The sequence below is a fragment of the Lycorma delicatula genome, chromosome 8 (assembly GCF_047948215.1).
Source record: "Lycorma delicatula isolate Av1 chromosome 8, ASM4794821v1, whole genome shotgun sequence".
Lineage (NCBI taxonomy): Eukaryota > Metazoa > Arthropoda > Insecta > Hemiptera > Fulgoridae > Lycorma > Lycorma delicatula.
The window spans coordinates 115236092-115252463 of NC_134462.1; the positions used below are offsets into that span (position 1 = coordinate 115236092).

The window sequence follows — 16372 nt, forward strand, 5'->3', positions numbered from 1 at the left end:
TTTTTTTTGTGAGATGTGAGATTTGCTTCGCATTTATCTCGCCACCTACCCATTCAGTCGCCCAAAAGCATAAGACCGAATGTCTGTGCCACAAGCGGCTACTGAGACTAGAAACAGTTTAGCGACCAGTGTCCTAACTAGCTCCTACAACTAACCTAAAAGCGTGAGCGAAATAAGCGTGGTACCATACACCACTCGCTTGCGTGTCCCAACGCCCACTTGTCATATATCACTAAAGTAGGTAGGCGCACCTCGTCAACTTCTAAAACATATATGACTACCTGTAATTAAATTTATCATGTCAAAGACAGCAATTCGCTGCCACGCCTAGGTCGCTGAATGCCAGCAAGTACGTGTCCACCATTACAGCGCTTGGAGCCTTAATCTGGCTGGTAGCCAGCTATATCTCTCGGTTAGCTTCCTGCAGCAGCGCGATAAGAGTATTTTCCCTTAGGTAAACTACTGATGTCGGTTGAACAAAGTAACCGCATCAAGGAATTCCCCCACACGATCCGACAATGCGGCTCTCGCTACATTGATCGTCGCTTGTGAGCGGCCAATTTTCCCCTTGACCTCTAAGTTCCAGGTTGGCCTGAGTTCTGCCGCCCCCCCCCCCCTCCCAAAGAGGTGGGCAGTCGAACATCATGTGTTCGTTCGATTGGACCTCCCCGCAGACGCACAGCTCATCACCTTCCAGGCGGAACCGAAACAAATATTGGTTTAAATTTACATGGTTGGAGAGCACTCAGGCTCCCGTTCCCCTTATAAACGGGGAGGCATACCATCTTCCCAGATCCTATATAAATCTGTACAAGGACCTTTCCTTAGTGGTCTCTTGCCATTCTTCCTGCCATGCTTCCATCGCGAGGCTGTAAAGCCTCCTCCGCAGGCGGGAGGTGGACAACTGTTCGAAATTTAGAACCGGTGCATTGATATCACCGTTCAGCTCCGGTACAGGCCCGGCTCAAAACCGCATCCCAAATACCTCGACCTTCCTGCCTCTTCGAAACTTCATCACTAAATCGATTGGGAGACTCTTACCCAAAACAGTGGTAGCCTCGTAGGAGGTTGTTTTAAAAACACCAGTGCATACAATTAAGGCTCTGCACTGGGCACTCTTTATATTTTGAATAACTGCTCGATTTCTTTCCAATCTATGCGCCCAAACGGACGCCGCGTAAGAGGTCATACAAGATACCTCGGTACACCATATACAAATGACGGCCCGACAGCCTATTTTTCAGATTTGAATACTAGACAGTGGGTGTACTTTGGTGATGGGGGTTCAATTAGCCATACATCACAGGAATGGTCAACCTGAGTTTATGTAAGACTACTCCTCATTTGCATGCCACACACATATTATAATCAGCATCATCTCATTGTGCCGGGTCATTGGTTGCGGGGGGGGGGCGTTGCTTATTGTTTACTTTTTGAACAGATTGCAACTTACATATTAAGACAGAAAAAAAAGGTAAAAAATAAAACAACTTCTACAATTATTTTTTAAATTAATGAAAACCTTACGTAAGAAAAAAGTACTAAACCAATCCTCTTTTATAATTTTTTATAAATGAATCAACCTTGATATTCGATTTATGAACGGAATATATTAATAGACAACTTAAGTTAAAGTTTTTCTTTCCCATGAAACCTTATTTAAAAGTTCCGACTATTAGATGTAAAATAAACACCGGAAACCCTTTAATCCAGTTTCATTCTCTTAAGGATGATTTAAAGGAAAAAATGTTTTCACAGAATTTCGTAAATATTATCTTACCAAATTTCTAATTTCAATTTAACGTACTATAAATATCCATGAGAATTAGGAAATCATTCTTATCCTATTTATATTTCTAGTGATACTTAAAAGAGGAAGCTTATTTCCAAATGGTTCTCAACTTATTTTTAAATTCCAGCTTTTATCACAATTAGATAAATAAATACTTAATACACAAAAAAAGCTTGCAAGGTATAACATGACTTTTTTGGTTACGCCGGTTAAATCTGCAATAGCTAAATTTTATTATTATAACAACATAATCTAATTTTTTTTTTCATAAAACAATAAAAAAAAATGTATTAACACGATTAGAAAGCCTTTTTTGTAACCAAAATTTTTGGTTAAGGTCTTAATAAGACAATATTAAATATAAATTAACAATTTTTACTTATAATAAAATTAAAATACATTTTATTTACATTTTATTGGATAATTATTATTTTAAACATAGTTTTTAGAGGTGGGGAATAAATTTTAAAAAGACTTCTCAATAAATATTCATATATAAGTTAACCTTAAAAAATTGCTTAAGTAAAGTTTTCTCTAAATTTAAAACCTCTTTCAATAGAGGCTAAAATAAAAAAAAAGAATTTTCAAAAACTTTTCTGCATTTTAGGTCCGAGATCTATAATAAAAACATTAAAAAAAAATTGTACACATTTCTCGATAGGCAAATTTGAAGTCGATTTGAATTCTTGAAAAATATTTAAACCACCGAAAGATAGAGCCACAGAAAAAAAAACAATTTCAATTCTAAGAGGCTGATGTTGATTTTTGAATTTTTTTTTTTTTTTTTTTTTTATTTGTAAATACATTGTAGGTAACAAATTTTCTTAAATGAATTTTTCTCTAAAATGCCTCTGACGAAAATCAAAGTTGTTTTTTTACGCGAATTTCCTCACCCCCTTAACGAATTTTGAAAAAATAATACGATCAATGCCTCACGTATAGAAATATTTGAGCCAAATTTGAAGAAAATCGGTTTAGTGAATCCTAATATATAAGGCCAAAAGCAGAACGAAACCAAAAGCAGGGTGTGTGCATATAAAACATAAATATGTTTTTTTCTTGTACGAAGTTAGGAAATATTGTGATCAAGAAAAATTTCGGTATTCAGATTTCAACGGAAATATCCATTTTGATTAGTTTTGGAGTGACGTCTGTACGTACGTCAGTACGTATCTCGCATAACTCAAAAACGATTAGCTGTAGGAGGTTGACATTTTGGATTTAGGACTGTTGTGAAATCTAGTTGTGCACCTCCCTATTTTAATGCAATCAACTGAACCAAAAGTGTCCAAAAAACCCTAAATCCAAAAAAAATTATAAGTAATAAGCCCTTATTGAGAGATTTTCAACGATATATCATAAGTGCTACTTATTTTCATTGGTTCCAGAGTTATAGCCAAATTAAATTTTAATTAATGAAACATTTGGATCATACAAGGGGAAGGCACATCGGTTCGAATCAGACTTCATCATCTTTTTTTTAACTTTTTTTTTTTAATTTAAATATATTGATATTAGTAATTATTAACCTCTGATAGTAAACAAGTTTTACGATAAATAATAGTTTAATAATAATAAAACAAATATGAAAAAAATATCAAAAGTTATAAATGAAATAAAATTTTATGTACTTTTCCTTTTAAAAAATTGTATATATGTAAATAGGCGTACAAGAAGTCCTGTAATGGCCACATCAGATTTTTATTTATCTGAACAAATAGGACCCTAAAATTAATTTTAATGGGGTGGGACCCGGTAATGGGGTGGTATTTGCAATACCACCCCATTACCGGTATTCCATTTTTGATACTATTACCATACTTTTACCTTTAATATAGCTAATTCACTGGGAAAGAAATATAACTCACACGTTATAGAAAATATGAATAAGATTAATTATTTTATGGGGATTTAACGGGGAAATCCGAGAAAGGTTTCTCACATTCCTACTTGTCGAAGAGACTTCGTATTGAAAAAATTATATAAATAACTAATAAAAGGTCTGGAAATACACATACACGCGCGCGCGCGCCTATATATATATATATATATATGTGTGTGTGTGTGTGTGTGTACACACACACACACGAGCGCGTGCTCACGGAGAGAGAGAAAGAAGAGACAGACAGAGAAGAATCTCCTATCCGATGCTATTTTTTTTAAACTAATCAATTTTAAAGAAATTCTTTTTTTGCCATATGAGATTTATAAAATCCCTTGTGGCATGAAAACACTTTAAGGATGTAAACACTAGTTAAGAAAAATTAAACACTTGAACGCCTATTTTATTATTAATATACTGGTCGGGTTAAATTTTTTTCAGTAATCATATCATAATAAATCATAATAAAAATAGGTTTTTGGGCTGTCCAAATCTGATTGGACAGGCCGAAAACGTACGGTGTTTTGATGTGAAAATGGTTCAACAAATTGGTTCACTTTGTTATAATTTCATTCATAGGATAAATATATAAAGTAAGATTATATAAACTACTTTTATAAAAGTCTGTTTTTACGTTTATACTTTGACCCGTACTTAAAACAAAAGGATTAACTTTTAAAAAATGATTATAGATCTTTAATTTTATAAAAATGTTATTCTTACAAAATAAATTTTTATATAAACTTAAAAGTTAACTTTAATTGTTATTACCTAAAAGAAACTAACCGATTATTACTTAAAAGTTAACAGTAGTCTAAAACAAAAAAGAAAAACTCTTTCGTTTACTTTACGCTTACACTCAATTTAACGTCCAGTACACCCACAAAAAGAGTTAAAATAGTTTCCACTTCAGAACATTAATCTTCTATCTATTGTACTCATTCGTGCCAAATTTGAACCACTTTCCTTCTATTTGTTCAGAAGTTATTAACCTTTAAAAGAAATTTCAGTAACAAAAACACAATTTTTCAAATCGAATAGAACATGTATTTCACATCATTTTTTCCATAGCTCTGGCAAAAAGTTCTTACTAATAAAATTTTACCACTAGTATTAAAATAAAATGAAACGATATACATATTATTTATTATTATTATTATATATATATATATAATTTAAAGGAAATAACGTCTCATAAGAGGCTGTAACTCAATTATAGTCCCAACAGTAGTTAGTAGTATCCATAATCAGACCGATTAATCCTAAGACAGTGCGGTTAATTAGATGTAACAAGATTGCACTAACCCACCGGGTTGGTCTAGTAGTTAACGCGTCTTTCCAAATTAGCTGATTTGGAAGTCGAGAGTTACAGCGTTCAAGTCCTAGTAAAGTTATTTTTACACGGATTTTAATACTAGATCGTCGATACCGGTGTTCTTTGGTGGTTGGGTTTCAATTAACCACACATCTCAGGAACGGTCGAACTGAGAATGTACAAGACTATACTTCATTTAGACTCATACATAACATCCTCATTCATCCTCTGAATAATTATGTAAACGGTAGTTACCGGAGGCTAAACAGGAAAAAGAAAGAAAAGAAAAAGAAAAGAAAGAACAAGATTGCACTAAACAGCAGAGACATTTAAATCTAATTAAAATCACATTATTTTTGAGTTGTTTTAAATATTATCAATTTTATTAAAATTAAAATCGTAAATAAAAAAAGCTGAAATACAGTTGTAGTACTTTGCTGTAACGTGGCTTGTTTCTGATGCACGGCTAACACACACATACTTGGCCCAGCCAATGTACGAGCTTGTGACGTCACGAGCAGACTGCGTATGACTACTCGGCCTGAAAACATCAACTCCACGTATCAAATCGAAGTATTACTTATTATATTGTATGCAGTAATAATTACCATATTTACTTTTACTAATTATAAATAATACGTAATTAATTCTTTTATAATCTTTATTTGACTAAATTTTTAATAATAAACAAAAGCTTACTTGAATTTTCTTCATGCATCTAAAAATGAAATAAAAATAATAATTACGAGCAAAAATAATGATTCGGAAAACAATAATACAATAAGATGCCAGCACGTGACGTCACAAGCTCGTAGATTCTCTGGAACAACATTTTTTTATATATGTATACAACTTAATTTAAAATATTTATAATTTTATATAAATATAATATTTTCGTTTATTTAATTCAACGATTCTAACTAAAGCGCGTGCGCATACCGTATTTCATTCGCCCGGGTGTGGAGGTTCGAGCGAGCACGTTTAATACTTTATTACACTTTAAATATTAATTTCTTTGATTCTACCGCTCACCTTTGACGTCACAATATAACAGACGACTACAGCAACTGTACGTCAGTGCTACATGCTACACTAGCCCTCCTTGTGATGAGAGGGAGTACTAATGACGCAGAATACGAAGTTAACCACTATTTTACTTGGAACATTTTTTGGGGCGGGGGTACGATTTTGCAAAAATATTTTTTTCAAATATTATTTTTTAATTGTTAACAAATATGCCTAAGAAAATAAGACCTTAATTAGGAGAAATCTCGAGATACTGAGGGTGACCTTGCTCTACAGTCTCATCCTCCTTGACCTTTTAAGTTGAAAATTTAACGGCATTAATTCCCCATATATAAAAGTAATCTGACTAGGTTTGGTCAAAATCGGTCAAGTAGTTCTGGAGATATAAGATAATTTAGAGTGACACCGAACACACACATGTACATACGAACATCCGGAAAATTTCCATCCGTTTTTTTAGATTTCTTAGGGGTTAAAACGTAAAGATCGGGTGAAAACCGTATATGCCCAAATTGGTCCGATTACAGTACTTTACCTTCTAAAAATATAAATCTGCTATAGCGCTAGGCGGGAAAGTAAAAACTTTAAAATCGTTTAAAAATAATAATAAATACGCAAAAGGTAGATGCGCATTTAATTGTTCAGCAATCATAATTAGTAGATACTTGCAGGACTTAGCTAATGTAAATGAGAGTATAAAAATAGGACATGAAGTAAATAAATAAAATAGATAATTTATGAAACATTGCAAGTACAGATTATTTATTTGTTGTTTTTTTAATTTTTTTTTATTGTCATTTCTTTTATTTATTTCAAGGTTTGCTTTTATAATTATCGATACTAATTTGCTTGAATCTAATGAAGATGATTGTTTACCGATCGTAATGCGCAGATAGTATTTTCATTGTATTAATTAAAATTAAATAAAAAATATATTGTATAACAGATTAATGTCGGCGACAATTTGTAATATCATACATAAGAATGCATAAAAGTAAACAGTATAAATTATGTGTACAAAAACAATAACTTAGATTACTTTAATTACAGGACAAGGATGGGTTGGATGGCGTAACGACACAAGAGATGGTCAACCGGTAGAAATAACATTCGAGTTCGATCAAGTCAGAGAATTCACTGCGGTACACCTTTTCTGTAATAACGAATTTACTAAAGATGTACAGGTAATACAACGTACATTCTTTTTAAATAAAATATTATATTATTATTTATTAGCTACATGCTCATATATTTCTGAGAATATTTATCAATGAATAAAATTACAATCAATAATAATTACTCTACTGTACAAGTCACGTGTATTATCTTTGCTGACAAGTCTTAATAATTCGATTCATAATTATTATAAAAACAAAGTTTTATCTAGTTTTATTACTAAATTTTTTGTTCTGTAAAGTTATATTGATATTTCAATAATAAAATGTATTTGGTAATAAAAAAAGATGATGAAAAACTAAAAACGAGTAGGTTAAATTTTTTAAATACTTTTTCACCGAACTCGACTTTATGCTCATTTAAAACGTGTAAAATAAAATTAATTCTATAAATATGGACTGTAACTGTTCTCGTCAAATTGGAATTTTTTTAGATTATTTGGTATTTTAGTTATTTTTTGTTACCTGTTCTTTTATTTTTTATTTTAGTAATATATATTTTATCTAGCAATGATTAAAAAAAATTTATTGTGATTTCATTTTAATATACTGGATATGAAAATTTGGTTAACTATGAAAAATATTTTGTTGGAAAAATTGTATAACAATTGTACAAAAAAATGTGTTTAGATCAGCGATTCTCAAACTGTGGTATGCGTAACACTAGTAAGCAGACATAAAAATATGAAAAACAATCTATTAAATAAAAACAATACAAACATTTTAAATTATATTAAAATTAACGAAAATATTAGAATTTATTTATTATTATTATTAATAAATTGATCAGCGTTTCTATACTGTACCCTCAATCATTTCAGCATCCGCAGAGAAGCATTAGCAATAAAACGGGTGCCTGAACAATTTAACATGTTCTCCAGGAGGCCATCAACGGGGTCAATTTTATTAAATCTCGGCCTCTAAACTCTCGTTTACTTTCGAAATTGTATTCTAAAAATGGATAGCGACAACAATCAGTAACTGCTGCACACAGAATTGGGATGGCTTTCTAAAGGAAAAATGCTAAGCAATTTATTTGAGCTATATTCAGAGGTGCAGGTGTTTCTAATGAGTACCGATTTTAAATTGCATGATGGATAGTCAGAGAGTTGTTAATCACAACAATAGACTAAATTATCAGATATTTTCAACCATCCCAATGACTTAAATTTAAGTTTGCAAGGTGAAAAAACAACTCAACATTAAGTAGACTACAAAATAAGGTAATTTATCAAAAAATGTCAAACAATGAATAATGAATGGGGTTTTTAATGAAAACCTAGTATTTTTCAAATTTGAAAAATTTCGTGACGGATACAAAATTGAAATGAAAGATTATATAATTAATAATATAAAACGCCACTGATTAATGCTCGCTAAAACTTTTGAATAATATTTTAAACAGGCCTATTCTGAACTCCTGTAGTTACAAAACCCTTTCTTACAGGGTATTATTCCTGGAACCCTAACTAACAACGAAAGAAAATCTTTGATAAAACCATCTTGGGATAGAGTTTAAAGATGGAATTTACTAAATTAGAGAAGTGTGAATTTTGTCTAAAGTTTAAAAATTGATACCCGTCGCTTTTTAAGAAAAGAAATGTTATTTTTAATTCCATTTTTTCCCATATATTTTTGTGAAACTGGATTTTTTGCTACGGTGGAAGTAAAAAATAAATTTCGTATTAAACTGAACTCGACCAAAATTTTCGCTTAAAATTAACTTTAATAGAAATACATATTTCTTCACTTGTTTCAAGAATGCAACACCGTTCTTCTCACTGAATTTTTAGTCTTAAAAAATATTGTAATCAGAAATGTAATTAAATGTAACATTTCTTCGTGAAGTAAATGAATACTGTTTTTAAAAAAAAACTATATAAACTTTGTGATAAAACATCTTTAATACATGAATTTTTACGAAATGAGTACTTTCAAAAGAATCAAAATTTTTTATCGCTTTACCATTCTGATTTAATGACATATTACCCATTTAATAGCTCAGTGATACGCTACTGATTTCGAGTTCACATGAGTGCACGTAAAAAAAAATTAAAACCACTGGTTTGAATCTTTTACGCCAGTTTGGGCAATGCAAACTTAAGTTTCACAATAAAATTAAAAACCGATACGTTATTTTATGAGAAGTGATCCACGACAACTACGGTATGTCTTCTGTCATTACGTGATAGTTACATAATGTTTTTCTCTCCTCAGTACTTAATGTGCAAATGTTATTTTCTTTTAATATCACTTATAAATGCGAGGAGATTACCTTGAATACCCCATTCACGATGTGTATTTAGGATCCCTCACATCCACGCAGTGTCTTACGCCTTTTGCAAATCAAAAAATACAGCAACCAAGCGTTGGCGAAATAAAAAGACACTTTAAATAGTAGCTTTCAAAGCAACTTCGTGATCAATAGTCGATCTACCCTGGCGTAAACCGCATTGTTCTAGAGCAGTTAGGGCGTTTCTCTCAAGGTACCACATTAGACGACGGTTTACCATTCCTTCCATCACCGTGCACAGGGTACTGGTCAAGGAGATAGGACATAACTTGTCGGGCATGATTTATCTTTACCAGGTTTAAGTATAAGGATCTGACCAAGAATCTGGAAACATCTCGTCAGAGAATATTCTATTATAGATAAAAAAAAAAAATGTCGTAATGCAGTATCTGGGAGGTGTGACAACATACTGAGTCTGATATTATACTTTCCGGGAGAAGTGTTACGAGAATTATTCAAGGCGTACTCATTGTAAGAAAAGGATATGTTTAATTCATTTTACGAGTCTGCAACCACAAACTGGATATTTTCTACCTGAAACTTACATCTCGTAAACTCAGTAAGTAAGATTATGTAAGTGAAACTGCCCTAAATGATCATCTAAATGTGTTCGCCAGATCAATTGGCGCGGTAACAATAATTCCGCCGCTTTGCAGTACAATAGGCGGAGTGGTAGATTCTCAGCATTACACCCGGTCCCGGGATCGTAATAACACAACACACGCGCGCGCGCGCGCGTGTATGTGTAATATATATATATATACATGTGTGTGTGTGTGTGTGTGTGTGTGTGTGTGTGTTTTTTTAATAAAATAATTAATATACTATAGATCAAACACTTCTAGATTTACTCTTAAGCTTTTATATGAAAAAATCTGAAAGATTTTGGCAGACACATGATCAGTCTGGCTTACAGTGGAGCACTAACTGCGCAGTTTTACTGAACTAGAATACCAGAATCTTATCAACAAATCGATTAATAAAATATGATAGTCAACTGATAGCCGTGTAGTCAACAAAGGTTTTTAATGCTAACTCAATTAAAAAGGAATGGATCTAAGATCCTAATTCCGATGCATGAACATGAACATAAAGAATTAGATATAAAAGCAATGAAATCTATTAAAAATCCCAAGTTCTGATTGAAAAAACTGATTTTGTTAAATTTTTTTTTAATAGGAATTTAGGATAATAAATCTTCCCCGACAATTTCGATCAGTTCCCCGTAGACTTTAATTTAAAATAGAGTATGTTAATATGGATTTATTTGGTGCTTAACTTTATTCATATCTTTGATTTTTAAAACCAATTTTAAGCAGGTCTTATAATCGTATATAAGTCGCCAGTAACAGAAAAAATAACGTTGAATTTTACCACTTGAAAATAGATAAGGTCTGTGCAAATGCCAGAAAAGTTCGGCAATCTGATATATTAGTTTGGGTTCTTTCAGAATGCCACCGATGCAAATGCCTCGATAGATTTTTCCATCACTTTATTTACACAACTTATTATCGCCTTCGTATGGCTTCTTCCAACAACGACCACCAACCATAACGTAAACACTCAACTATGAAATTAAGCCATTCGTGGAAGCGCGATCCCCCGCCTTCTACTAAACCAAAGGTGTGAAGAAGGTGAAGGTGTGTGTTTTGTGTAAAACCTTCGGTTTCACACAACTCTTTCCATATCTAACTGAAATTGGACTGTGCACTGAATCATAAGTGAGTCTTTTAATTATCAAAAATACAATTCTCATACCGACAAAATAAATGTTGATTGCAGCAAAGATAATTTTTTCCTACAGTCGATTTATACAAAAACCTCATAATTTACTGAAAAATCAAGAAAAAAAATCAGAAATTTAATAAGCTTTTAATGAAAACATACGTCTATCTCTCGCTACTCCGCTTTCGGGAGCGAGACTTGAGACACAATCCACACAAGAAAATGACTTTTACGATCAAGAATAAAAAACCCTTTCGTGTCAGGACATATAGAAAAGTGTAAAGTGCAGTGGTCTCCCGCTGCCTTTTTTACTAGACCGAATATTTTTCTACAAACGAGTTTCATAAACCCATCAAAATTAAGGTAGTATTCAGGCAGTGTGGCCGATATTCTAATCCTCTTGGTTGAAAAAGGGTAAGCGTTGAATTACATTTGCGATCAACCAGTAGATAGAAAATAATTACTTTAACATTCTGTTTTCTGTAATCTCTAATAGAATGCAGAAGTGTAAGGTGATGTTACAAAAATGTCTCGTAACCTTATGAAAAGAGCTTAATACAAAATTAAAGCTGACGCGCGCACGCACAGACAGACATATATATATATATATATATATATATATATATATATATATATATATATCCACATAGATTAAAATATAATGACTGGTCGACCAAATTTCTCCAATTTATATCTCTGACCCACAGTTGACCAAGGTAAAGGACAACCATTCCTCCGAATATAGGTGAAATGCAAATTAGCTTTAGAAGCGACACCTTCTAAGCTGTCAGCTTACTCAACAAACAACACCAGTCCGGTGTTGTCTGCAGATGCTTTACATGTGTCACAGCTATCAGAAAGAGTGAGACAGATACCGCAGAGCAATATATAAATGAACCTCTTTCTGGGGAAACAATTCATTACATACGGTTATCAGTAGTAATAGTTAGTAAAGAAAAAATACTCTTATAATAATTGAAATAAATGATTTATCGATCATTTTAAAGTAATAATATCATAAGTTATACATGTCATGCTACCCCTTTTAAATACATATTTTTACGTAACAGTGTAATATTTGACAGATCGTAAATTAAAGTTAAAGAATTACACAATTTTAATAGAAACACAAATACAAATATAATAAACATATATAAAGGTTCTGATATCTATTAAGTCATATAGAAATACTTCATTCATGAAAAAAAGTATATCAAACGAGTTTAATTTTATTCCGTATATTGGTTAATCCGCATTCATATGGGTACCAGCATCAGTTTCCAAGGTCTTGAAAAAATAAAAGTTAAATCTTTTGATTAAATCATCTATTTAATTAAACATGATTTTTTCCCCTAAAACTGGTATTTGGTCTTTTTATTTCAGTTCTTTTTTAAATACCGTACGATCATCACAAATGGATATATCTTTATTCTTTACAAATAAAATAAAAAAATAGCTTTCTGGATTAAGGTTAGGGGTTTATAAACTCATTTAATAATTTAAGGAAAAACTTACACCCTTTATTAAAAATGTGAAATTTTTATAAAGGATATATTTGTACTTTCTTATTCATTTAAAACATTAAGAAACGAAAATGGGAAGAGGTTAAAAAATGCAACGTTTATTGAAATTAATTCTGAATAAAAATTCTCTTTATAAAAAGAATAATTTATGCGAAACGTTTATCGAAATAAAATAACAAAAATACTGCTGAAGCACAGTTTAAATAAAGTAAAAATCTTTAAGTTGATGCACATTTTGTTTGTAAAAGAATTATCGTTAGCAGTTATAAAACAAATAGTAATTGAAACTGACTATAAAAATAAAACATAAAAAGAAAACAAAATATTAAAATGTTTAAAACAATTTAAAAAAAACTCAGTTATATCTATAAAATATAAAACAAACTGAAAACTAAAAAATAATATACCTTGCTATTAACAGAACCCAGACTGATCAATGTTGATAGTGTTTTTGTGTTTTATTATCTGTTTAGACTTAAGTTTTTTTAACTTATAAATACAGGTAAAACATATTTTTAATTTATTTGAGCTGTTTTTGCACATTTAATTTTGTATGTTTAGAAAAAATTAATAAAAATATGAAACAATGATAAATGGAAAAAAATAATTTTCCATTTCCATCAACGCCAAGATCCGCCATCACAAGACAGTCATCCAAACCGAATGCTCATGAACCAGAATGAACACTAACAGAACCCGACAACTAAATACTTGAAGATAAAGAAAGAAAGAACGATCCTCAAGAAAATCCTAGGCCTAAGGAAAACAGATGACATCTAAAAAATCCGAACCAATAAAGAACCCTACATACACTGTCAAATACTCACCGAAGTAAATCGAAAACATAAGATCCAATTCTACGGACACATTTATCGCATGAATAACATATTCAAAACGTATCCTCACGTACATCAAAACTAGAATGAACATCAGACGGATCTCAACAACTAAAATGTAAATGCTATGAACAAAGGAAACGTCAGACACCAGCCACGTGCCCCTCCCACCACGAACGCCTGAGTACAACCCACTTCAAAAACATCCGGTTCCCGTGAATGACACTGTATATATAAATTTTTGGGAATAAGACAGTAATCAAAATAATTTCGTATTTGGATTAATTCAAAAATTGTTTGTTTTCTATCTGACTGTCAACTTATTTATTTTTAAAATGTTCATATCCATTAAGAGATTAAAATATTTAATCCAAAACTTTCTACAAAGTAAATAAATTTTGCGTTTTTAAGTTTTTAGTTGTCTATATTCGAAATTTAAAATGTAAGGGGAAAAATTTTAACAGGATTGGAAGGAGAATTTTGATCCGGATTTCACTTCTACTACAAAAAAGAAAACATTAAATTTATTAATAAAGTAGCCGATGGGCGTGCTTACGGCAAGCCTCCGCAGCTAGGCCCTCCGGGCAGGTTGCCCTGGCGGGCGGCGTTTCGGAATGGGATTAAGTGCCCAAAATTGATTACCTCTTGTGTAAAAATGTTTCCTTTTTGAATAATGAAAATTGATCAAGGAAAAGTGAAAAAAATATCAGCAAATCTTCTCAATTAAATTTGATTTAGATCGGTTTAGGCATCCTTTAAAGATTGCACACTAAATATTTTCATTAAGATCCATAACAGCCATATGCAAATTCACTCACTACGAGAGGTGGAAGCTTAAATATAAATTAAATTAATTAATTTATCTATTAAATTCAATTTAAGAAACAAATTATCATATCACGAAACTAACCTTCCTTGACACAATAACAAAAGAAAAGTTGGCTTCAAAATAAATAATCGCTAAGAAGGATAAATAGAATTTAAAATTCTTCTAATTTTAACCATTATTGTTTCTTATAATTTTGACTTTTATTGTTTATCATTTGATTTGACCCACGTTTTTTGCCTATATGTATGTTTAATTGTAACAAGGAAAAAAAAATCATATATACGATTCTGAATGGATAATCGACATTATTTTCATTATGGGTTTATTTCTATCGAAAATAGTTCCGTTTTAAGATCTGCTAGAATATTGAATGAATGAATTACGGTAGTAAAATGTATTAATTTATTTTATAATTATTATTACTGTTGTTATTTATTGTTTATAAACATTTTAGAAAAAAAATGGTATGATTTTTTGACGGGCAGTACAAGACTGCCTAACAATAGAGCATTATACAGATTCATTTAATAAGCGTAACAAAAAAAGTGAGAATTTATTAATTAAGAGTAAAAGAAAGAGTATAAATTTATTAACAGTAAGAAAAAAGTGAAAAATGTTTAGTTTTACAAATAATAAAGAAGGAAATGAAGCCTGAGTCTTAACATAAATAATCGATATTATGAAGAAAAGCAATCATGTAAAAATATGTATATTATTAGTATATATTTCGCATATATATCGATATATAATAATATAACAAGTATACACCTGACCACCACGAGACATGTACTAACGAATCGGGATTATCAGCTAGCGGTCGGTACATTCTGATGCTAAGCTAAAGGGGGACGCACACAGACACATACAAATGCCATTTAGTAGGGTAGGATGAGCATTAAATGCACGGCTGTTATAATAATTCAATTTTGCTAAAGGCAAAACTTGTATTTAAGCAAATTTATAATTTGTAGATTTGTAATTATACAAATACATTATGCAAATACTGATAAAAATATTTACGGTTTAAAATCATAATTGTTTATTTAACAAATAAATAAATGTTACGTTCGGCTAAATTTGATAAGACAGATGTTCAAATGGTAAAAGGTGTAGAGGAAAATCACTGCTTGGTACACATCCAAGCAGTTATTTTCCTCTAATCAAACAACGGAGAATATAGCATGTAATAATTATATTGTCAAAAATTAGCATAGAAGAGCGAGAAATGGTTATATATAACTTACACTAGTAAACTGACTGATGAATAATAAAAATATTTTTAAAATATGAATTTTTTTCTATACAAATATTTTTATGAAAATCTTATTTGTGTTCAAAATAGCGGTAACAAAATCTCTGCTGTGTGACGCAATTATCTTATGCGTGATACTTCTATATCATACACACATACAAAAAAAATAACAATAATATAGATAAAATCAAATTTTTTCGTCATAATTTGATTGGACTAATATTTAACTAAACACTAACGATCCAAAAAATAAAATAATTGAACATTTTGATATTTTTCAAAACGTTAAAATATGTTATTTATTTCCTTAGCAGAAAATATCCGAATAAATTGAAAACAAAATCGGTTAAAAAATTGTTTACCAGATTTTTTCTTAAAATTTTTCACCATTTTGTTTGTTAAAAAATTCATCGTACACATTGCGATATGTCTAAAAAAAGAAATATTTCAGTAGCTTTTGTAGATATATACAGAGTGTATAACAAAGTTCTCCCAGCACTTTCATAACCTATTCTACTCGTGAAAATAATGTAAAAGTTCATATAAACATATATCATAAAATGCTTCGTTTGTTAGTTTACGGCTACTGGAAGATTTCACTCGGATTTCGGCTACCCCCAGACAGCATTTATAATTTCTTAAGGTTAAACTGATCGAAAAATTGATACGATTTTAAACAGAACAATTTTAATACAAATGCTGAAAATTATAAAAAAAATTTGAA

General features: G+C 30.9%; 1 protein-coding gene across 1 annotated transcript in view; it reads left to right on the plus strand.

The window, feature by feature from the left end:
• The window catches only part of LOC142328804 (discoidin domain-containing receptor 2-like), a 309180-nt gene that overhangs the window by 220004 nt on the left and 72804 nt on the right, over positions 1 to 16372 (plus strand). Inside the window, exon 7 of the mRNA XM_075372847.1 lies at positions 7066 to 7199. Within this exon, the coding sequence (XP_075228962.1) occupies positions 7066 to 7199 (134 nt within the window). The remainder of the gene's footprint in view (positions 1 to 7065; positions 7200 to 16372) is intronic.